General features: G+C 47.4%; 1 protein-coding gene across 1 annotated transcript; it reads right to left on the bottom strand.

Annotated features, from left to right (window-relative positions):
- Window positions 1-10,667: 10,667 nt before the first annotated feature.
- Gjb6 (gap junction protein beta 6) lies at window positions 10,668-21,243 on the bottom strand. The gene is made up of 3 exons (XM_041633796.1): window positions 20,651-21,243; window positions 18,140-18,304; window positions 10,668-12,171 (listed from the first exon to the last, which is right to left on the bottom strand). The coding sequence occupies exon 3, from the start codon at window positions 12,154-12,156 to the stop codon at window positions 11,380-11,382; it is 777 nt and encodes a 258-aa protein (XP_041489730.1). The 5' UTR covers window positions 12,157-12,171; window positions 18,140-18,304; window positions 20,651-21,243; the 3' UTR covers window positions 10,668-11,379.
- Window positions 21,244-23,650: the final 2,407 nt, after the last annotated feature.

Here is a 23,650-nt window from a genome sequence, read left to right as displayed (position 1 = left end):
CAAATCTGAGTTCACAGACTAACGGAATTCATAGGAAACATTCACAAAAATTTATTAGGAACATAGAATATCTAAACCCGATCAACTAACACGACCTCACTTATATTTGTGGAACATTGTGAGTGCCACTCTTATAAGCCTATCTATGTATAACTGTCTCCCACAAATTCCATCTGTCCTCCTCCAAAGTTCTGAATCATAAACAAATCTCAATAAATTATAAGGAAGGGAAGGTATATAGATTTGTTTAGAACCAAATTAGATAATTATGTGCCTAGAAGTTACCAAATATTTGGGTAAGAAACAACACATGAATAAAAGAAATAATTATAAGAGAAATTTAAAGTATTTTATTTTTATTTTATTTTGTTTTGAGCCAAGACCTCCCTGTGTTGCACAGACTGGCCTTGATATTGGAATCCTTTGCTTCACTCTACAGAATAGCTGAGATTAATATTTCAAATGGATAAAAGTAAAAACGGGGATAAAAAGTTTGGGGGTGCACTTTAATAAAAGTGTTTAAATTGAGGTCACAGAATCAAAAGGGGTATGTGTTGACAGTATAGAAAAGAAGAATGGACTTTTGATAACGGATCGGGAGTTAGTGACAAGCACTCAGACTGGGGAAGAAAGTGTCCCTGGGCTTTCTCTGAGTCACCTGGCAGGTAGCTTTCAGCGTTTGTCTGCCTTCTTCACCAGGCCAGGACACTGGGATGTGGTATTTAACAAATGTAAACAGCACCTTGGAAGGTCTTCCTCAGGAAAACCAAGGCATGCTGCCTACACCCTTTCCCACATTCCATCTCTCATCAGTCTTTAGTCCTTCCCCTTGTCAACTTGATGACCATCGGCAGCTTGGCCACCTGTATCTGCTCTTCAGGAGTTGAGGTTGTACACATCACCCACGTAGGGTAAATGATACCTGGAGCAGCATCGTGGTGGGCGCTTGAGAAAAAGATACCTTGGTGTAACAGGGGCGCGGGGGGGGGGGGGGGGGGGGGTGGCAGGGCCGGATATCCTGGTGAGAAGGAGGCACCTGCGCTCTCTCCCTGCCTCTGTCCTCACAACAGCGGGGGCAGGACTAACTTCCGGTTTAAGACACGGAGCAAATGGGGACACTTAGTTCTCATCTGGTGATGAGTTTGGCTCCTGACCTTATATGGGACCAGAGGAGATAAGGGAGAACATTCTGAAAGAAAGAGAAAGAAGATAGCCCTAAAAACAAGGCCGGCTGCTGGCAGGTAAGCCACGAGGGCCAGGGCAGCAAAGGACACAGAATGGGGTAAGATAAATAACCAGGAGAAAGGAGGCCCAGGAGAGCTTAGCAGTGGGCCCTAGCCTCGCTCTGGAAGAGAGTGATGGCCCCGTGCAGGGTGTTTGAAAGAACTTCCTGATCGCTGAAAGTCAATCATCAGCCTAATGCTGGTGACATGCATTCTTGGTGGCCAAATGCCTCCCCCAACCCCCCTCCCTGAAGGGGCTAAGTTGTGAGAGATCAAACTAATGTTTTGAGTCCATTGGGCTGTGAAGAGCGGAATCACTTTACAGTGTCTAAGTCTAAACAGTTGTTTTTGTCACCCTGGGGCTGAACAAGACACATTTCCCGAGTGGACATTTCAGGGGGCCACTGTTTCTTAGAACTTACGGGAAACTGCAGGTGTCTGGGTCTGTTTAACACCCGCAGGAGGATGGCCCCAGGGAGCTTGAGCATTTCTGGCTGTGAGATCAGGAGATCTGGGAAGTTCTGGCTTGTGTCTCTGTTCACGTGACTCCTGTGATTTGGTGACTGGACTCAGTGCCTTGTGACGCCCCCCCCCCCCCAGCCACATGTTGACATCCTAACAAAGTGAGGGTTTTAGGGGTTATTAAGATGGAAAGGAATTAGCATCCTATGCTCACCCCTCCCCTCAAGTGAGGACACAGGCACAATCACTGAAGTAAGGGACAGTTCCTCACCAGAGACTAGTGGAAATCTGAGGGTGTCTTATCATGAACCACCTAGGTCTCTAAACTGTGAGGAACAAATCTTCATTGCCTTTGAGCCTTGAAGTCTGTGGTATTCCATTAGAGTGTCCCCAGACCAAGTCAGCACAATTGTAACAGAGCTACCTTGGAGAACCCGTAAGACCACGACCCCTTCCTCTTACGCAAAGTCACAAATCTCTGGTACATGGGTGAGAAGTTGTGACACGTTTTTTAGCCAAGATTATCTCTGGTACTTGGGATGACTCAAACACTAATGCTTTTGAGATGCGGTCTCGCTCTGTAGGCCAAGCTGGCCTTGAACCCATTATCATTCTGTCAGTGCTGGGATTACGGGTTTGTGTACGGTATCACAACCAGCTCAGAGGCCCACTCTTGACTAGTGTGGAGCGTCTCTCTTCTGTGACTATTCAGAGGCTCCAGAAGCAACCCCCATTCCCTCTGGGTTTCTCCTCCCCTCTTTTCTCACCTAGCTTGTTCCGGAACTCACTATGTAGCCCAGTCCTGATACTGGCCTCAGTTTCCCAGGTGCTGGGATTCCAGACATGAGCCACATGCTCGACTTCCCCTTTCCTGAGCATGGGATGTCCGATGGACACTGATGACCAGTCAGGAGAGACGCTCAAGGTGTATTCATTTTTAAGTTTTTTTTTCTTTTATTCAAAATAGATTTTTTTCCCTCATATAATATGTCCTGATCATGGCCTCCCTTCCCTCCACTCCTCCTAGCTCCTCCCACCTCCCCTTCCGTCTGGATCCACCCCCTTTCTGTTTCTCACTAGAAAACAAACGGGCTTCTAAAGGATAAGGATAAAACAAAATATAATAAGATAAAACAAAAACTAACGCATCAGAACAGAACAAAACAAGCAGCAGGACAAGGGCCCAAGAGAAGACCCAAGGGGCAGATATAGATGTGGGGATCCATTCATTTGCACCCTGGAGTCCCATAAAAACTCAAAACTAGAAGCCACACGTATATGCAAAGAACCTGCAGGCTGAAAAAAGAGAAAAAGATATATATATATGTATTATATATATATATATATATATAATAAGTAAGTAAAGATTTTTTTAAACGAATCTTGAGTAGGAGAATAGCCTCTCAGGAACACTGCAAAGAGTTATAAAAATTCCTTACAACACAGCTAGTGCTAACCAAAAATCAAAACCCCAAGTAAACCCCAAGTCCATAAATATACAAAATTATTAGGAAAAGTGAGAAAGGTTATTTTAGTGCCTGTCTGATAAATCACATACAGACATAGTTTAGGCTGACAAGCATCTTCATGTTTCTGAGGATGATGGATGATGGAGTCTTTGCTGTTGCGTTGTTATCTTTAAAGAGATTCTTGGCTGTCAGGCCTGGTTTCCCACTGTGCTCTGCCCTCGGAATGGTTTCAAGGCATTCTTCTGCAGCACCAACTTTTCGCTCCCCCCCTTCCTATTAAGACAGCCCGAAAAGGTCTTGGCCAGTCCTCCTCTGTTTGTCAATCAGCATTCACCTAGTACGCCTAGAGGGTGGGGGAAACCATGGCGACTGTGCTGCTGGCAGACGGAAGTTGTTTACTGGTCTTGGAGTCTATGGAGAGGAAGCTAATGAGCCTTCTTCCTCGCCCAATAGGCGGCCACAAAGTTGGGAGCGAAAGCATTGGTATTCCAGGCGCAGATTGGTCCAACACGTGTTTATGGCTGCTCATTCTGTGAAGAGCATGTTGGGGGACAAAGAGGAGGGCCCTCAAGTAGCAGGGAGAGCCTAGGAACAGCCTGGAAGGAAGGATGGGGAGGTAGGAGCGGGCCCTCCTATAGTGGAGGAAAAACCCCCACAGTGCAGACTTTGAACTGGTCCAGAGGACAGGCTGAGAAGGGGGCAGGCAGGCAGGACATTCCAAGGACAGAAAGAGTTTTTGCAACACCCAGAGTAAGTGGCTCTGGAGGCAGCAGACAGCAGAAGCTGGAGCACAGTGATTATGGGGACTTGAATGAGAGATCAGAGAGCATTGTGCTGAGGACAGAGAGGCAGGAAAGCTAGCGATCCAAAACACCCGTGGGTGCAGACAAACACCCGGTGGGTGCAGACAAAGGCACTAACCCCAACCCCACCCCAAACTCCTAATGAACTAATTAGAAATAGTCTCAGAAAAGCCTTCTGTTTCTAGTGACAAGATCAGGCTCCCGTGAGATACAGCAGTTTTAGATACTACAGCCGAACCAGTTACTCCAGAAAAGCTCCCAGCCCAGCAGCCTAAGGCCAGAGGATCTGGGTGAAACCGTCCCAGGTGCTCTCTGCACCCTGAGTGTGCCAGGGAAGCTCATGCACGAGCTTGACGTTCATCCCAGCTGGAACCCAGGCCTCTCTGCTCCACGTTCCCGGGTCAGTCTGGACTACGGGTGGGCTTGGTGGGAGCTGGGATCTCTACCATGGTGCTGGTAGAGACCACAGGACGAGCTGGAACTCTAGTTCCATCTCAGCAGCAGCACGGAGTCCCCGACCACCTTGGTTGTCCGTGGAGGCTAAGAACAAAGTACACGAAGCTAAGTGCAAAGTACACTGTCCCTCCAACCGACAGTGTGGAGGAGCCACCTGCCCTTGCCTTCCAGAGTGATCTCGGAGAACGCAGGCTAAAATAACAAATTTCAGTGAAATCCGCATGTGCTCCAAATGCCTTTGGGACGCTCTTGTCGTACTACGATCCAAAAGTTTTCAACATAAATGGGGGGGGGGGGGGGAATCGATAAGGCCTACATTCAATTTCTAGCACTCCTGTAAAAAGTCAGGCAATCCCAGGGCTGGGGAGGCAGACACAAGTACATCTTTGGGGCTTGCTGAGTAGTCAGTGAGCTCCAGGTTCAATGAGAGACTCTGTCTAAAAGTTAAGGGTGCACGCTCACACCCACGTCACACACGCACCAAAGAATTGAAACCACTGGAATGAAAATGCTTCAGTGAGCAATTACAAACATCCTTGAAGCAGGTGAAGAAACCCTCCGCAAAGAAATGGGCGAAGCAACTCATTGGTGGAGGGCGGGCCCCACGTGTTTGGTTTGGTCCATTCAATTCCCAGCAGCAGTTGGGAAGCTCAGCGGAGGGCCCTGAAGCGCAGGAATGAAAAGTTGGAGGACTGGCAGAGTAGAAAGCCTTCCATCTGAAAGGAGGGAGAGTGCGGACTGGGAAAAAGCGCTCCAGGGACCTTCTTTACCGTGAGCCATGCTCCCGTGTTTTGGTGTCAGAAGCAGGACTGCAAACGTTCAAGGAAAGATTATTTGCTGAAACCTATTGCAATAGGCTTAAGTTCAGAGCCATGAGGTGAAAGCTAAGCTGAATAAACCCAAAGAAATCATGCCAAGACATCATAATTAAACTTACCAAACTAAAGACCAAGAATAAAGAATCTTGAACAAACCAGGAGGGAAACCACTTCATGGGGGCGGGGGCGGGGGTAGGGCAGGCAAACAGGGTTTCCTGTAAGAGGTGACAGGGGCACAGGCAGTGGCACTGTTTCCAACTCAACACACAATTCCTTTCTTAGGAAAAATGTCTTCGGGTGCCAGACAAAGAGCACATTTGGAATTAGGAGGTAGAGGCAGAAACACGATGTTTAAGTGTAGCCTGGGCTATGTCCGGAAACCCTATCTAAAAACCAAAACCCTTGGGGGCTAGAGAGATGGCTCAGTGGTTAAGAGCACTGATTGCTCTTCCAGAGGACCCGGGTTCAATTCCCAGCACCTACATGGCAGCTCATAACTGTCTGAAGATCCAGTTGCAGAGGATCTGACACCTTCACACCAAATGCACATAAAATTAAATAAACCATAAAAATATTTAAAAAAAACACCCAAAACCCTTTATGAATGAAGAGGTAGTGGAGACATATCAGAGGAAGTTTGCTATTAGCAAAGGTAAAGCAGGTCTGGGAGTGGAGCGCACGCTTGGGAGCAGAGCGCACGCCTGTAATCTGAGCACCTCAGAGACTGGAGTGGGAGCACTCAATGTGAGGCCAGTCTGGGCTGTACAGCAAGATCCGGTTCAGCTTGGTCCATGTAGTGAGGCCCTATCCTAAAAACAGCAAATAATGACCAAATGACGTTCTCCACACAGGAAGGGAAGGACAGAAGTCTTCAAACTTGCAAGCAAATATGTAGAGAAACGCGAAGGGCTCTCCTGGTGTTCTTTAAATTATGTTTGATAGTGGAAACCAAACGTATAATGCCTTCTGGCGTGGCTCTAAACGTGGAAGAGAGAAAAGAGGAATTGTCGGTGGGGAGGAGGACAGGAACGTGGTGGGAAGCAGTGCTTCTGCATGTCACCCAGGCTGCTAAGATGCTGACACGGTTCATGCACATGACGGGGCATGTAGAGTAACTTACACAGTGCCTCAGAGATACACACAAAAGCACTAGATAAATCAAAACGGGAGTCTGGAAGCACATAAGCAGACTGCAGGGAGGCACAGATTGAAAAAAATAAAGACTTATGTAACAAGAAAAAGATGTCAGGCTTCAGCCTTAAATATCAACCAGGTTATTGGGTATAACTGGTTTAAGTCTGTTAATTAGAGATGGATTGACGGATGCACTTTAAAATGTCCCAATAGCATGCTGTCTATAAGACATGACTCCCACTTAGTGATGCAGGCACTGAAAGTGAAGGGCAGAAAGGTCAGATTGTATAAACATTGAAAAAATGGCAGTACCAGCCGTGCTAATAAAGAACAAGAAAAATTCCCAGAGGAAGAGAGGGGTGTTGGGATGAGACAAGAGTCCCCACAAAGAAGACTCCTGAAAGTGTGCACACAGGATATAACTGAAGACTATGGGATGTAAAGACTGCCCTGAAAAACAATTGTAACAGCTCTCAGGAGCAGGGAATTGGTCATTTTATGGCTTGCTTTCCTGTTTCTAAAAGATCCATAATAAGATAAAAATGAAATGAGGTGTCTGGGGTTTCCCTCAGGGCTATAGAGAGAGAGAGAGAGAGAGAGAGAGAGAGAGAGAGAGAGAGAAGCAGGTAGGCCATGTAGAGGAAGGTTAGCCAGCTGTAGGTCACACATCCCGTGGGCTCTGTTTTTCTTCTGGTTTGAGACAAGGACACGCAGAGCCCAGGGTGGCTTTGTACTGTCGCGTGGCTGAGGACGATCTGGAACAGATCTTCTCACCCCAGTCTGTCTCTCCAGACCTGTGAGCTGCTCCTGAGCTGTAGGGCGGATTCGGCTCTGGACTTTGCAGACAGACCAGGGACCTGGTGTGAGTCTTCCTCCAAGCTCATTATCACTGTGACCCTGGGCAAAGCTGCTGAACTTTTTACCCTGTAGGGCAAATACCAGATGCAGTAGCCGGTACTGCCGAGGAAGAATGTGAGGTGAGGGAAGGGAGGTTCTGAGCAGTCTCTTGGCTGGAAGAAAGAGACAGGAGGAAAAGTTAGTAGACAGAGGCATAGTTGCCCGTGGGCCAGTGTGCCAGAATTCAGGAAAAGGTTGAAGAGCTTTAGAAGACCAGCTGAGAAGCCTTTAGAGTTGGTGTTCAGATTGGCTTTGGTTCGGTGGAGGGCGTGGGCGTGGGCGTAGGTTCAACGCTGAGGAATAGGTCGAGGAAGAGGAACAATGCTCTCCCCTCAGGACAGTGGCAAAGATGGGATGGGGATGGGGGGGGGGAGATACAATGGCCTGAGGAGAGGGACTCTAAGGACTCGGACAAGCAGAGAGGAAGGTGTTGACTGGTAGGGAGGGCTGTTTCCATCTCTGGGTTCTTGGGGACCATGTGCAAACGTATCTTTGTTATTTCACTGCCCTGCCAGGTGTGTCCTTAGAAGTGCACACTCCAGGACAGCTGTGGGACCAGGCAGCAGGTCTGTTTTTGATACTTGCTGGAAGCCGAGCACTGTTTCCCACAGCAGCTGCGCTGCTCACGTTCCCCAGCAATGCAGCGGTTCCAGGTTCTCCACTTCCTCTCTAGCACCTGTGGTTTTGATTTGCTGTGTCGACACAGGCGACCTGAGAGATGTCAGGTGATGTCTTGTCATAGCTGTGACACATCAATGAAGGAAAATATGGGGTATGTATGTTTATTGTAGATATGTAGTAGAATACTGTCAGCCTTAAAAGGGAAGCAACCCTAGCTTATGCCACAACATGAACAAATCTGAAGAATGTTACACTCAGTGCAACAGAAGGACATATGCTGTGAAATCCCACTTTTATGAGGTGGCTAACATAGTCTTATAGGAACACAGAATACGAGGGTTGTATCCAAGGCTGGGGTGAGACCTGAGGAAATTATAGTTTCATGGTTATGAAGGTTCAGTGATCATAGACATTTTAGTTCTACTAGAGATTTATGGCACATTGTGTGCCTACAGTTAACGAGGTGATGTTATAGCCGGGCAGTGGTGGCACATGCTTCTAATTCCGTACTTTGGAGACAGAGGCAGGTGGATCTTTGAGTTTGAGGATAGCCTGGTCTATAGCATGAGTTCTAGGACAGCCAGGACTACACAGTGTGATCAGATGTCTCTTTTTTGCCTTCCTCTTCCCAAATACCCTGTGGCGGCTTCCCAAATAATTGACTTGGAGGCTTAATAATACTTATAAATACTTGGTTGATAGCTCAGGCTTGTTACTAGCTAATTCTTACATTTAAATTAACCCATTTCTATTAATCTCTGTATTGCCAAGTGGCATGTCTTGCTTCCTGGCTGGCTGGCGTGTCCTGGCTCTGCCCTGGCTCTGCCCTTCTCTTTCCCATCATATTTAGTTTAGCTGCCCTGCCTATACTTCCTGCCTGGCTACTGGCCAATCAGTGTTTTATTAAACCAATTCGGGTGACAAATTTTTTACAGTGTGCAAGAGGATTAGTTTACCGCAACACAGAGAAACCCTGTCTCAAACAAAACAAAACAAAACACACACCCCCAAAACCAAAAGCAACAAACAAACAACAAAACAAAACAAGGTGATATTGTGCCCTTCTGCATTTGTGCAGATGGTGGACCTCATATTGTTTGTTTTTTAAATCTCTCTCTCTCTCTCTCTCTCTCTCTCTCTCTCTCTCCACAAAAATAAAGGGACACCAGGAAATCTTTGGGAGACTAGATCATGTATTACCTTGAATCAGTGATGGAATCCTAGGTACTTACAGAGTTCAAAGGACACCAAAGTAGACACATTAAATGTATGCAGATCTGTGCATATCAATTATACGTCAAAGCTGGGGAGAAGGGGAGGAAGAGGTGGGAAAGAGGGAGGGCTAGACTGTCATGTGGGAGAAAGGTGGTCTCAAGAGCAAGGTGGGAAGCCCTTCTTCCATGCAGACTGGGATTGTGCCCAAGGCTGCAGTGTCTGTCCCTGAAAAAACAAAACAAAACAAAACAAAAAAAACCCAAAACCCTCTTCCATTCAAAAGAAAGGAATAGCAGAGGGGAACCAGGATATACACAAGCTCACTAGATCATATTCACACAATGATGGGATGGTGGTGGTGTTTTGAAAGGTTGGTTCTTGTTTTCTATATCAGCACTCACTTGTTTATGGATGGAAGACATCTGAGATCCATTTTACCCCATAAGGAATCCGAGAATTACTCCTTTGTTCTTCTAGAGAGAGGCTCCAAAACAAGTCTTTTGGGAATTGGAGTGCCCTGTCAAGCCCTCCTATGTTTGTTTGTCATTGACTAGGTGACCTCCAGTCAATGTCATTAGTCATTTGGGCTGGTGACGCGCTGAGCAGCGTGCTAACGAGCCCTTGCCAGAGAGGTTGTTGCTCACGTTTCATTATTCTCCAGAGCGACCTGTCTGCCCTGACTCACCCACACCCACTGGGAGGCCTGTGTGTCCAAATCTGGAAATCCCTGGGAGAAAGACATTTCCCCATCCCTGGGTGTGAGGTTCCGGTGCCCAGTCACTGAGGACCAAGGGGCCCGGGTGACCAGTCCTACAAGGTAAGCTTCCTCTGAGGCTGCCACAGGCTGGGTGCGGTTGGAGAGCACTGCACATGGGTAGCTGGTGGGTGACGGTGAGGTGGCAGGAACTGTGGGAGGAGCCTATCGGAAGGCACTTAGGTCATGGGAGCACGCCCTCAGAAGGGATGGATTCGGGTCTTCTGGGAACCCCTAGGGGAGGTTGCGTTAAGCTTATCACAACCTGACATACCCCTGACTCACAGGCCCACTTTCTGCCTTGTGTGTGATCCTCCCTCTCACACCCACTCCCCCTGCGAAGCTATCCTCCATGTTCTGATGGCCAAGAAGACTTTTACGAGTGCTCAGCAGATGCTAGAACCCTCCAACCTTCATGTCACCCAGTTTCTGGCATTTTGTTACAATATCACAAAATGGACCAAGATATTTGTATAGGACTTCCCTCCCCCACTTGTCTTTATAAGTTTTATGACACGAGGGTCTTAATATATAGCCCAGGCTAGCCAAAAACTTACTCACTATGTAGCCAGTGCTGACCTTTTCTTGCCTCTGCCGCCTCCTAAGTGCTAGGATTACAGTACCACCAAGGCTGAACTGACCCAATTCCTACAAGAAGTGCAATCTCCAAGCTGAGGGTGCTAACAGACAAGCATGCCTCTTGAGATCCAGGTACCTACACCCATAGCTACTGGTACCTCCTCAGCAAAAACCCATCACCTCTAGTGATGATGGTGGGGGCCTGGAGGGAACAGAAACTCACAGTGTACACAGGCTTAAGTGACAAGGTTGAGCTTTATTGGGGTGATCACATTCCTGTTTGCACTGTTCACCATAGGTAGAGAAGGCCAGTTAGAAAATTGTCCCATTTCCTTCAGTTCCATCTGTATTTGGCAAGCAGCAACACATATTGTCCAATGAACCCACCCCACTTAAGAGGACACTCTGTTTCATAAAATTGTCCCAGGACAGTGTGAAACAGTATAGATACCATGCTAGACCCTTTACAAGTTCAAACTTCAGAAACTTGGGGTGCACTTGTAAAGCTAACTTTGCGTATTTTTTTTTCCAGGTAAGGAAGGCCAGTCATAAAAAAATACTTTATGTAAGTTCAAGGTCAGAACTAAAATATTCAACCCTATAAAAATATCTTACTGACGAAACTATTAATTTCTAGATAAATCATTCTTTATGACAAGTTATATAAATTCTCAGGAAATATCCACTAAGTCAGATGTCTGCATAGGACTTGTCAAGGTGACTTCAAGGTTCATTTGTCACCAGGGTTTTGTTTTCAGAGACGGATCACAATTTTGACTTAGGTGGTGTGTGAATAGTTCAGGTGTTCTACAAAAATTGAACTCAAGAATCTATTTGCTATGAGTCTTTATAGACAAACTCTCACCCTAGAGGGAGTGGTCAGATTGCTGTTGTCTACAGACAGGACACATGTTCTGTCAGGGCTCACCTACACTTGCCTTGAAATGCTTAACTCGGGAAACTTGTGATTGCGTTTTGACCACTGTCTGAGATGAGCTCATTTATTTCATTCTGCTTGCTCTCTTTCAGGGCATGGTTTCTCTGCGCCTGCATTCTCTTGGATCTCCTGAAACACAGCTTGAGCAGCAGGTAGCACAACTCGGCCACATTGAGCAGCATGCAAATCACAGATGCGGAAATCATAAAAACAGTAAACACCGTTTTCTCAGTTGGTCTCGAAATGAAGCAGTCCACAAGATTGGGGCAGGGCTCAATGCCGCATTTCAGTACCCAGGGCAGGTGGTAGCCATTGTAGAGGAAGTAGAACACATACATGAAGGCGGCTTCGAAGATGATGCGGAAGAAGATGCTGCTGGTGTATGTCCACCAGAGCGAGCCCTCGATGCGCACCTTCTGCCGTTTGATGTCCTCCAGATCTTTAAACTCATTCCTCTTCTCTCCACGTTTGAACTTCCGGGCGGTTTCGTGTCTATAGTAGGCCACATGCATGGCCACCAGCAGCGCTGGGGTAGACACGAAGATCAGCTGCAGAGCCCAGAGCCGGATGTGGGACACCGGGAAGAAGTGGTCGTAGCACACATTCTTGCACCCTGGCTGCAGAGTGTTGCACACAAAGTCCTCCTGCTCATCACCCCACACTTCCTGGGCAGCCACTACGAGGATCATGACTCGGAAAATGAAGATGACCGTGATCCACACCTTCCCTATGCTGGTGGAGTGCTTGTTTACACCGCCGATGACCGTGTGCAGGGCCCCCCAGTCCATGGCGCAGGTCTACTCCTAAACAGGCAAAAAGGCGCAAAGCGAGTTAGCGGAAGGCACCTTTGAATTAAACGATGAATACCACAGTGAGTTACATGGCCGCGCGAATCTGGGCAGGTCTCAACTGCCTAGTTGGCCCTCCACTGTGTGTTTTTCTGACAAGGAACGCCCATTATGAAGATGTTCTCTCATTTCCGACCACGAGTAACCAATAGTGCGCCAACTTCTTTATTCCCTTTAGGAGGCAACATCAACCGGACAGCTTCCTTGCTAGGTGAAGAGGTTCAATAAATGAGCATCACAGTAAACAGGTACTTGATTTCACTTCTCGTCTAAGAATTGTGCCTTTCACATGCCACATAAGTCGTCTAAGTTCATTTGGACACAGGATGTATATTAGGTGGCTGTTTGCCATTAATCCAAGAACACAGGTAAACAAACTCATGCCCAAATTCCCTTTCTTCCCTATGTAAAGGCACACATTCTATCACTGTGGTTTGACCCAGGGACTCAGAATTTCTGCCATAGCTTTTAGTGATCAAGCAGTTTATCCAACCACAAAAGAACTGCAAAAATCACTCGTTAAAATAAACGACATACTCTGGTTTACTTAGCAGACTAAGAGGAAGCCATGCTGCCGGTTGACCTTGTGCAGTGTATATTCATTTCTAGCTAGAATAAACCATCTGCTGCAATCATGTGCTCCCAGGAAAGTTAATACCTTCCCCAAAAGAGAATCCCAAGGTTTGACACAAGTTGTTTCCTTGTTCTCTGATGGAAGCAGGCCATGTGTTGGCTGTTGCTACAAGCAGCTGCCCGGAGAAGCAAGATATGAGGTAACAAACTCTGAGCCTCATGGCAAAATATAGAATAATAGAAACGGGTTAATTTAAGTTGTAAGAGCTAGTTAATAATAAGCCTGAGCTAATGGGCCAAAAAGTTTGTAATTAATGTAAGTTTCTGCATGATTACTCAGGACTGGGCTGCTGGGAAATGAAAGTGCAGTCTCCACGTACATCTGTGTTTTCTGAAGGTCTTAGGTCATCCCTGTGAAAGGGTTGTTCAAACCCCAAGGGATCGAAACTCACAGGTTAAGAACCATTGTTGTATGGCAACTCGTACTCTAATTCACACAGATGTTTCTTATCTCACATCACCAAGAAGAAAGAATTGGTTGGCATGCTCTTTCTTTTAAAGGTGTGTATGGGTGCGGGAGTAATGAATGACAGACACTGAAAACCTTTAGAAACAAAGATAGTCAGGCATTTTTTTATCCGCTTGGAGGGGATGAGAGAGTCACCAAAGTCTTTTTGTTGCTGGTCTCAGGAGATATTCTCTTGGAAGTGGGTGAGTAACACTGCCCAGCTTCCCCCTAAGTTAATCATGGTCAGTGCCCAACCTACCCTGGTAGACAGCCCACCCTCAGCTTTGCTGGCCACTCCTCACACTGCCTACCATGCCCCCTGGGATGTCTTGGGTTTGACTAATTTTAGAGTCTATGCTTTTCTCAGAAAGCCATCAGGTTTGGGCTCACAAAGTAGCTGCCACATCCATCTGACCCTTGGGTGCTGATTTCTGCTCCTACTGGGTCAGACGATGGAGACTGAGGTGCACACCATTGGGGATAGAAGTGCACATGGCAGTAGGGCTAGAAAGTTTTGTGTTTTGGTTCCAAGGATTTGCCCCCTTGCCATGGGCCAGTACATCAGCATGCTCACAGTTCCAAAGGTTGATCATATGCTCTGACTACAAGGCTATCACAGAACAGCTGGATTCTTAGAGCCACCCTGAACCTGAGCTTGCTGACTCCTGGTATTCACAGAAGTAGAGGAATGAGGCTTCTCAAAAAATGTGTTCACAGGGGCAGGTGAGGGTGGGAACCTAAGGTCACAGAGAGATGGGGACAACTCAGATCAAAGGTTAATGGAGAGGCCCAAATCTGTAAAAACAAAACCAAAATGGGAATACAGAAGTAAAACATCTACAACATGAAAAGGAGAAAGAGATATTGTGCTCAGGGTACAAAAAAGTAGTGGTACTCTCCTTGATGATATGGCTGTTGTTAGCGTTTGCTGTTGTTGTTTCTGCTTTTGAGACAGTCTCATGTAGCCCAGGCCAGCTTAGGGCTCCCATTCTCCCTCCTTTACCTCCTGAGCTGGGGTTCCAGGCATGTACCACCATGCCTCTCTCCAGACGGTACAATTTTAATTGACAACCAATAAAAAGTATGTATGTATGTATGTATGTATGTATGTATGTATCTATCTATCTATCTATCTATCTATCTATCTATCTATCTATCATGCGGGGAATGGAACTCCAGAACTTTGTGTGTGCTAGATGAGCGCTCTCCTCACTGAACTATATCCTAGAGCCTCCAGAAAAGATCTAAAATGACACTCTTCCATTATTTTGTAACAGTTGGGCAGTGATTACCATGGCAATAGCATGGCCAGCATCTTAGCTACAGCGAGTGTTTATAGGCATCTCATAATATCAGCAACATAGTTGCATCCTCACAGTTTCTTTACTAAATATATCATAACTCTGTCTTTAAGCACTCTGATGAGAATTATCAGTGGGACTTTAGTGTCTTTTGTCTTACTGTGGAAAAATGACTTAGACTACAAGAGCATTGAGGGTCCATCCAGGCTCCCTGAGGGCATACTCACTTCACAGTTCTGGGAAGACCTGGCATTCTGGGGTACCTGTGGGAGTCTAAGTAGGTGGTTGAGTCTTGAATGAGGGTCTTTTATTTCACAAGGGGAGCAGCTAAGAGGCCAAGGCAAACTAGTTTGAGGGCATGAACTGTGGGGCACCTGGCAACAGTCTTGGCAATTGTAGCAGAAAGATTCACACCTTGTGCTGATCTGGAACTTAGAAGCTGAGTTGGGTATTTGGCATTAACAGAAAGCTAGGAGTCTGAAAAATTGAAACAGGCGCTCGGTAAAGCTATGGTTCTCAGTCCTGGAGACGTTTAGTCAGAGGCACGCTGAGAGTCAACAGAAAGAAATGGGTTGCTGGGAAGCCATGGTCTGAAGCTCCACAACTTAAGAGTATTTATTAAAGTGTTCTCTCTCATTTACCATGTATCCCATGCCCCAAAGAGACGTCCATTCCCCACCATAAGGATCTGTGTGGTTAAAAAAACTTAATCTTAAATAAAATGAATTATGAAAATTAGGTTTTAGTTCTTCCGGAAAGACGCTCTATTACATTTCCCTAACTGTTGCTGCTATTCCTGGAGGCGTGCCAACATGTGGCCTGTGAGGAGGCAAGAGCGTGTAAGTCTTACAGATCACACATACTTGGGCACAGCTGTTCCCCATGAGAAAGTATTCATTTTAAAATGTTCTCTCGTTAACCAATGAACACAACACTCTGCAATTTGCTCAACAGCTTGTCCCATGGATGAGGTCTATCAGATAAGAGCTTTCCCTCTCCCCCAATGCTGCCAAGTCCATCGGGTCTGAGTGGCCCTGAGGGCTGCTCTCTCTGCAAGCTCTCTGCCACATCCCTTCTCACTGCTCACCTGACTTGTAGGAAGCAAACAGATCGGGGTACCAAGGACCACAGAGAGTGGGTGAATGCCGAGGGGCTGGGGTCGCAGAGGCGGTGGAGAGATCGTGCTTTCTCCCTAAGAATTGGGGTCCCACACCCCAAGAATCAGGACAGATGGAGACAATATGATGGTACTGGCTTTACTGTTTCTTCCCACTCCACCCCCTCCCCGGGCCTCTGAATTAGGTCCTCTAAAGACTTTCTTTCTACCCACCTACTGCATCTGAATAGAAGACAATCAATTTTCAATACGCTTAACTTACCCTAATACTAAACCCCAAGAATTTAGCTGTGTGTGGTGGTGTGTGTCTCTAACCCAGCACATGGGAAACTGGACAGACGGTTTGGAAGGTATAGGCCAACCTGGGGGTCAAGACCCTGTCTCAAACAAATACTCCAGACAAGGACTACAAAGGAAGAACAACTTCAATAATGTGTCTGAAGTTTTAGGGCAATGACTCTTAACCTTCCTGCGACCCTTTCGTACATTTCCTCAGGTTGTGGTGACCCTCAACCGTAAGTTCTTTTCGTTGCTACTTCATAACTGTAATTTTGCTGCTATTATGAATCATAATGTAAATATCTTTGTTTTCCAAGGGTCTTAGGTGACCTCCGTGAAAGGGTCATTCCACCCCCATAAGGGGTCACAACCCACAGGTTGAGAACCACTGCTTTAAAGGAAGACAACAACACAAGATGTCTAAGTCACTCAGGAAAACAAGGTAAAACTCAAATGCTGGCATCTTTAGCCTACTGTCACTCAAGACAACCGGGCAAAAAGCAAGTCACCCGGTTCAAGGGGTCTTGCTGAAAAGCAATAAAGAAGAAATGATTGAGAAAGAGGGCTACTACTCTCCGTAGTTCACACTGGCTTTAAGTGACTGCACCATGGACATGGGGTGAGCTTGGGTTAGCCCTTTCCGTAAGTGAAATGACTCTTTGTCTAGACCACGCCGTTACTGAGGGTGTCTTCCATAAAGTCTCGGGTATTTGTCCTAGATAGCATTTTCCATGGGCCAAAAGCAATAAAGTGGAGGTCACCTTACAAGTATTAGGGGCCATTCCAGGGTGATGGGCAGTTTGGGGGGGGGGGGTCTCTGTGCCCTACACTTCCGCATACATGACTTCAGTTCCTGGAAAAGTCTGGCTGCTTCCCGGAGACTCTTCCCAACCCGAGGAGCTTCAAGAGGGGTGGAGGTGATGGGCGACCGAGATTAAAGGACTTGTCCTTCTGGCCTGCCTTAACAGTAGGCAGGCAGCTCAGCCAATGGGATGCAGACTGACGACAAAGGCCTAGGAAGTTCCTGCACTCTGTTGACTGTCGGAACCCATGACCTGGAGGCATCTTTCTTAAAGACTTTGGTTGGAGAAGTGGAAGTACACACCATCTGAGAAGGGGTTACTAACTCACAAGTAATTTCTCAAAGTACTGCAGCCACCAGAAAACATATTTGCAGTGAACAAAACCTCACTTTTCTGCCGCCCTTCAAGGGGCCTGAGATGATGGGAGGAGGCTTTTTGGTGAAAATCAAGTTATTAACTCTTGCTTTGTATACCACAGAAGTTTGTTTAATCTGACAGCTTCCTGGCTTGCCTATAAGGAACAAATAAATAGATAAGCTTAGCTCCACAGACATCACCTTACAAGAATGTGGTTGCATTTAGGCTTAAAAAGACAAATGACATCTATTTCTGTGATGCATTTGATAACAGGGCACAACTCTATACTAATTCTTAATATTATAATTCCAGTCTTAAATAGTTAACTCTAAAAACACAGCACTGAGCCCACCTTTGGGGCACGCTATTATGAAGCACATTTGTCTTTTCCTTTTGCATTTCAGATAAGCTAGGTCTACTTTTGTTCCAGCAACAATAAAATTTCATGATCATTTTTATAATTTTGTTATAATTTTGAGACAGGTCTTGCTAGGTGTCTCCGACTGCCCTTGTACTCCTCGGGTGATGTTAGACTCTTAACAACCCTCCTGTCTCAGCTTCTTGAGGGCTGAGATTGACAGGTGTGTGTCATAATAACTGGCTTTGGAAGCTTTTGGTATTTGAAGGTTGAGGCCAGTTTTATGAGAGTTGAGGAGAAAACATTGGGAAGAGGAGCTCTCAGTGCCAGCAGCTGCTGGGCGGAGGGGATGGGGAAGAGGAGAGAAAGCCTTGCCCTTTGAGTTAGGTCAGCGTGTTCAGCAAAGGAGGGCAAGAAACTTTACTTAGGAATTTAATCATGCTGGTTCAATAATGCCATTTTAGCTCCATGGAAGACAGAACCCAAACCAAACTCCTTGGCACACAGAAAGAGCTTATCACTTGATGATTATAGAACCAAGAGGAAAGCACACTCCTTACGAGGCCCATGTGAGGTCTGTAGAGTTGAGGGCACAAAGGAAACCAGGTCCAAGCAAAACACCCAAACCTGAGTCTTGTTCCTAAGGACTCCGCGTGTGTCCAGCTCAGGAGCCAAGGTGCAATCCCTCCACAAGGACTTCTAGTTCTTGCTCCAGCTCCTCTGGAGGTCAGCAGGGCAGTGATGATGGCACTATGAGGCTGCTCTGTTTATGGATGGCAGTGGGAATGCCACCTGTTGAACGGGAAACATCATTATTGACATTTTCTTTCAAGTTCTGTGCAAGTGCACTGGATGAACTTTGTGGGTAGTTTGCCTTGATCCCGTTACAGGGTGAATTTGGGTACTATCAGTTTCCCATGCTTTGTTCTTTCACTGTGACAAATGCACTCTCCAGTGCAGGCTGATTTCCCTGTAGTCATGATAACAATGGTGATGATGGCAATGATACTCTTACCCCAACCCTCGGACCCAATTTTCAAGTATGTAAAGAGTGGCAAAGAGTTTGAGAAGCTGGGTACAGCCAAAGCCCCATTCCGAGTTACAAACAAATCTCAAAAGCCTTTTTTTCTTTCATTGAGAAGTCTCCAGAAATCTCAGGTGACCCAAGAGACAACCTGATAGTCAAGTTTGAAATTTAATGATGCAAACCGTCAGGAGCTGTGATTTCAAAACAGTGGCCAGTGATGGCTTCAGGTTAGGATTCATATACTTGGTCAACCTTAGCTCAATACCATAGGATTCACATACTGGTCAACCTCAGCTCAACACCATAGGATTCACATACCTGGTCAACCCCAACTCAATACCAAGGAAACTTTTGCTATGCCTTTAAATGCAAGAATGGACAATCTACAAAATTTTGTTTCTTATTCCACTTGAGTTACAAAAAATAATTCCCATGAAGTTCAGCATCTCTTTTATAGGCCCTCTTAGCTGTTGCCATTCCCAAGCAATGCTCTTGCCTCTCCAGACATTTAATTTAGATTCAGTTACAATTAAATGAGTCTGAGGAATGGAGAGGGAGGCTTCGGGGGCCCCAGTTCCACTCTCCCAGATCAAGCCACAGCTCCTGAAAATCCTAGCTAGGACACTGTAAGATTATGCACAAATGGGCTAAAAGAAACTTGAATCGAAAACAACTTTCCCACAATTGTATTCCACTTAACCAATACACCCAAACTCATAGTCTCTGGACTTTTTAGACTGAGTCAGAACTGCATGGTGAGAATGTGCAAGTCAGAATTTTCTTTCTATCGATGAAATTATTAAAAGGCCATACCCAGCTCTTTTCCTTTTCTTACAGTGAAAAGGAAAAAAGAAATAAGAACAAAGTCACCACGGGAATTTGCCAGTGACCCAGGTTGGTGGGTCAATCTTCTGGGTCTCAGTAACCGTGGTGAGGTGAATGGGAACCCCTCACACCTCAGTGCTGTGGCAGGCTAGCACCAAGCCGGCTCACCCCATCACCACCTCCCTTCCTTGGCTCTGTCCAGACAACACCCCCAAAGACTCTGCTGGATCCAAAGAGCTGACAAAGCTCTCCACAGGGGCAGCTCTGAGCAGTATCCTGCACTCCTAAGGAACTGCATCAGGACAGGACGTTTTCTTCTAGAACACTGCTTAGATTCTGCTAGAACTGGGGCAAAGAAAGCAGCAAGTCTACTTCAAGGAAAACAAGGCTGCAGGCACAAGCTGACTGAAGTCGCTCGGTTGGGGTTCCCTTACCTCTGCAGTAAGTCCATAGCCCTCCCAGTGTCCACAGCTGTCTGAAGGCCACGCTCTCTGAGACCCGAGGCGTCCCCAGGAAGAGAAGGGAGCCCAAGCCTACAACAACCAGACTAACACCTGGGACTAGGCTCCTTCACCCGACAAGGAAGTACTTACTACCTGTGTCTGAACTTTTTAATCAGACGTGTCACCAATTACTTTTAATTACTATTGTGCACACTACTGTCATCTTCGTTTCATAAGTTCCCGAGTCTTAATCACGCCACCTGAAAGGGCACTTCTCTCCAAAACTTATCCATTGCGCCAAGTCTCAGGGATGGACCGAACTTAAACACCATTCTTTTGCTCTGCCGTTTTGCTCCCCAAATCCAAGTGGGACAGATCGATGACCTCCAAATCAAAGACAGCCCCGAACCAAAATAGGAAATGGGGAAAGGGACTCAGTCCGGACTCTGGTCACTTTACATAACTTGATGTATTTCTCAAACCTGTTGTGCAAGTCAGAGGGGCACGGTGCGTGCAGAAGTCAAACCAGTTGATCCCAGTTTCTGGAGCAGCGCGCGGGGGGTGGGGGGAGGAGGGGACGGCGGAGGTGACAACCACCTCGCAGCGGTTCTAGCCCATGGGGGGCGAGCAAAGGTCCGGGATGCCGATTGGAGGCAGATAAGGATGCGGGCAGCCCGGGTGCGGGCACCCATCGCACCGCCAAGACTCTGCCTGTGGCCACCGGGCCACCTGGGGACAGTTGCTATTCCCGCGCCCCACAGGGGCAAATATGGCGAGGAAGCGGATAGGCCACTTCCTTCCCTACTCGGGCTTCTCGGAGGAAATTTTCCTACTCGCGCTTACCTGCTCGGTGGGATCCCGCTCCCGGCTTGCAGCGGTGCCCACAGCTCCAGCCCAGCGCGCAGGTCGCAGGTCGGATCGGGCGTCCACGGTTCGCAGTGGGAACCGAATCCGGGACTGTGCGGGTGGAGCCCCGGTTCCCACCTGCAGCTTCTTTTAACCGCGCCCCACCCCGCCTCTGCCTGACGCCGCACGGGAGGACTGCGGGAGAGGAGCGCGGGCACGCGATGCGCTGCGCCTGACTAGGTGCACACCGCCCTCCCTCCGGGCCGGGGGCGAGGGGCGGATCACCTTCGGTGGAGCTGGGCGCTGAGGGGCCGTCCCTGTGGGGCTAGGGGAGTAGGGCGGGTCCGTCTAAGGGGCCTGTAGATTAGAGGACTCAGATGAGACCCTTCTCTGGGGTCAGTGACCACAGCAAGTGCTCCCCTAGGAGAGGTACCAGCCTAAGCACCAGGTGCAAGATGGTCTTCTCTTGGGTTGGGGACACAAGGCATGTCCCTTCTCGTGGATGTGGGTGGAGCGTGGACCGCGATGGGCAAGCTCAACCAGGTCCCGACAAGGGCAGGGAAGAGTTGCCCGCTGAAATCTTGCTGGAGCTGGACACTGGAGGCTCCAGTAATGAGGGGAGGGCTGCCCAGAGCGCCAAGGGAACAGGCTTTGGGTGAGTGGGCCCAGCGCCAGCACCGAGTCTCTTCCGGTGGTAGCGGTGTTAGGGAGGCAGCTGCTGTGTATTTTCATCTCCTTTTCTGGACCCTTTGGGCACCCTCTCCTCCAGTGCAGCCCGGAGGTTCTTTATTCATTAATGACCACTTAGGAGTCACAAGTGTTGTTTTTATTAGTCACCGAATCCCTTAAAGTCTTCTCCGGGGAAGTGAAGGGGCTTTCTCTCTGGTCCCGTGTCACTGAGAGACCCCACTGTGTCTGCAGTCACAGACAGGGCAGGGAAAGGTGAAGGCAAACACAGAGGGTGGTGTGGGGGCTGCATACTTGAAATGCTGGAAGACATTTAGGGATCGGGTTTCACGGAGCTTGCCTTATCCTACACCAGATAAGAGATGTGTGACTTGATCATTGCACAAATTTGGTTGGTATTTATACTGTCCCCACCTTAGCTATATTCTACTTGTTGGGTCATATTCTTTCCCCAAACAAGAATTAATAGTTTTTCCTAAAATGTCTCTCCCAGGTCGTGGAAGTTGAGCCAACACTTTATGAAAACTCACCTTCTAAAATACAAGGTTCTCAGACTTGGGCCCAGTTCATGCAAATTTAGAGCATTTTGGCTGTCCTTCGAATGGCCTCGAACCCAGGGATGGAGTTAGAAATGGGACAGCTGTAGGCTGCCCTGTTCCACCCTGCCTCCCACAGCCTGGATGCTGTACAGTTTTAGTTCCTTCTCCACCCCACTGGAAGCAGGTCTTCCAGCAGCTCACCTGGGGCCTCAGGCAAACAAGTACCGTCCCTCCCCAAAAGATTGTCAACCTCTTTGGAGATCACAACATTTAAGTTTTAAGTTCTTTCTCCTTTCTTCATTCCTACAATAACAGGCACTTTGCACATAGTAGGCATGGGCCTACAAGTATTTGTGCATTGCTTGGTAGAACTGAACCAACACAGCAGATAATCCTAGAAACCAGCTTTTGCCAGGGCAGACTAGATAGAGGAAGATGCTCCAGAACCACACAGGACAGAAGTCAGATGAAAGAGTGCAAGGCGCGAGGACTGCCTTATTGTACAGGTGTCCAAAGAGGAGCCCTCGCAACCAGAAAATTACCTCTTCTTTCTTCTTCTTCCTTCTTCTTTCTTCCTCCTCCTCCTCCTCCTCCTCCTCCTCCTCCTCCTCCTCCTCTTCCTCCTCCTCTTCTTTTGTTCAGATCATCTATGCCGGCTCAGAGGCCTTTGAATCTTGCCCGGTATTTCTTAGCAGTTACCTTTATTGTTCAATCTTCACTTCTCATCAGGGAGGCTTGTTGCAGCAGAAATTCATGTAGACTACCTGAGCTCACTGATTTGATGAGCTTCTCATTAGGAAACTGAAAAATCAGGCAATTAAACATGTGGTAAGGATACAAAGATGCCCAGAGTGGGGACGGATCATGTGGATTTGGGTGTCAGACATGAAAACTTTCCGGAGACAGATACAATATGACTACCATCTCAAAGCATCGTACCACCCTGAGGAAGGTCCTTGTAGACTTGGTTGTAACTGGGGACCTGAATTAATTTGATTACTCTCTTTCCTTGCATTGCAATGGTGATCTCTAAGGCCCCAACATTAATGGGTATAAGACGCGTGAGGGGTGGATTCTGCAACATGAGATGAGAAGAGGTGAGCAAGAGAGGCTCTTTTGAACATTTCTCCCCTAAGTGCCCTCTTGTCCCTTTGCAAAAAGAGCAGAGACTGTCACTCCCTCCGTCTGGAAGCGGCCCATGTGCTCAGGGATGGAGTCCTGTCCCATTGCTCAGGCTTCCACTGTCCAGTCTGGAAACACAGGACCAGACTGTTTCCACTGGCATCGTTCTCCGTGCCTGGAAGAGAGGAAAATATGTGTTCTTTGAAATAAAAGCTAACTTTTCTCTCTCCATTCAGCATAAGGCCCATGTTGTATTTGGTAGACCGTCCCTCATTGGGGTTTGTCTGGTTCTGTCTGCAGGACTGCGTGGGGGTTAAATACTTCGAGAGGATGCCCACGGAAGGAAAGAGTTACTTTCACCACGTCATATCAAAGGCACAGAACTGCAGTGAACTGGCCCCTTACTGCTAGTGCCCATCTCAGTCAAGTGGTGGCTGTCAGGGGTTGCCCTGCAAGGTCACTCTTTCCCTCTTCCACAGAGTACTGCTCAGATGACCTACCTAAGGTGTGGGGATGATCTGTTAGTGTTTGCAGACATTTGCCAGCTCTCCAGACCACGTCTGTATATCAGCACACACTCGCGGGTTCTGTGGATTCCAACCCCGTGCTGTCTTCATTATTTTGATGTTCAGATTGTTTACACTTTTCA

The sequence above is a fragment of the Microtus oregoni genome, unplaced genomic scaffold (genome assembly GCF_018167655.1).
Source record: "Microtus oregoni isolate MIOR12 unplaced genomic scaffold, Mior012 000045F_ref0000178, whole genome shotgun sequence".
Classification (NCBI taxonomy): Eukaryota; Metazoa; Chordata; class Mammalia; order Rodentia; family Cricetidae; genus Microtus; species Microtus oregoni.
The sequence above is the reverse complement of the archived record's forward strand: the minus strand, read 5'-3'. Positions and strand labels throughout refer to the sequence as shown.

Bases quoted from the DNA above. Each gene is read 5' to 3' on its own strand.
- Gjb6 (XM_041633796.1), bottom strand. From the start codon at position 12,156: ATGGACTGGGGGGCCCTGCACACGGTCATCGGCGGTGTAAACAAGCAC.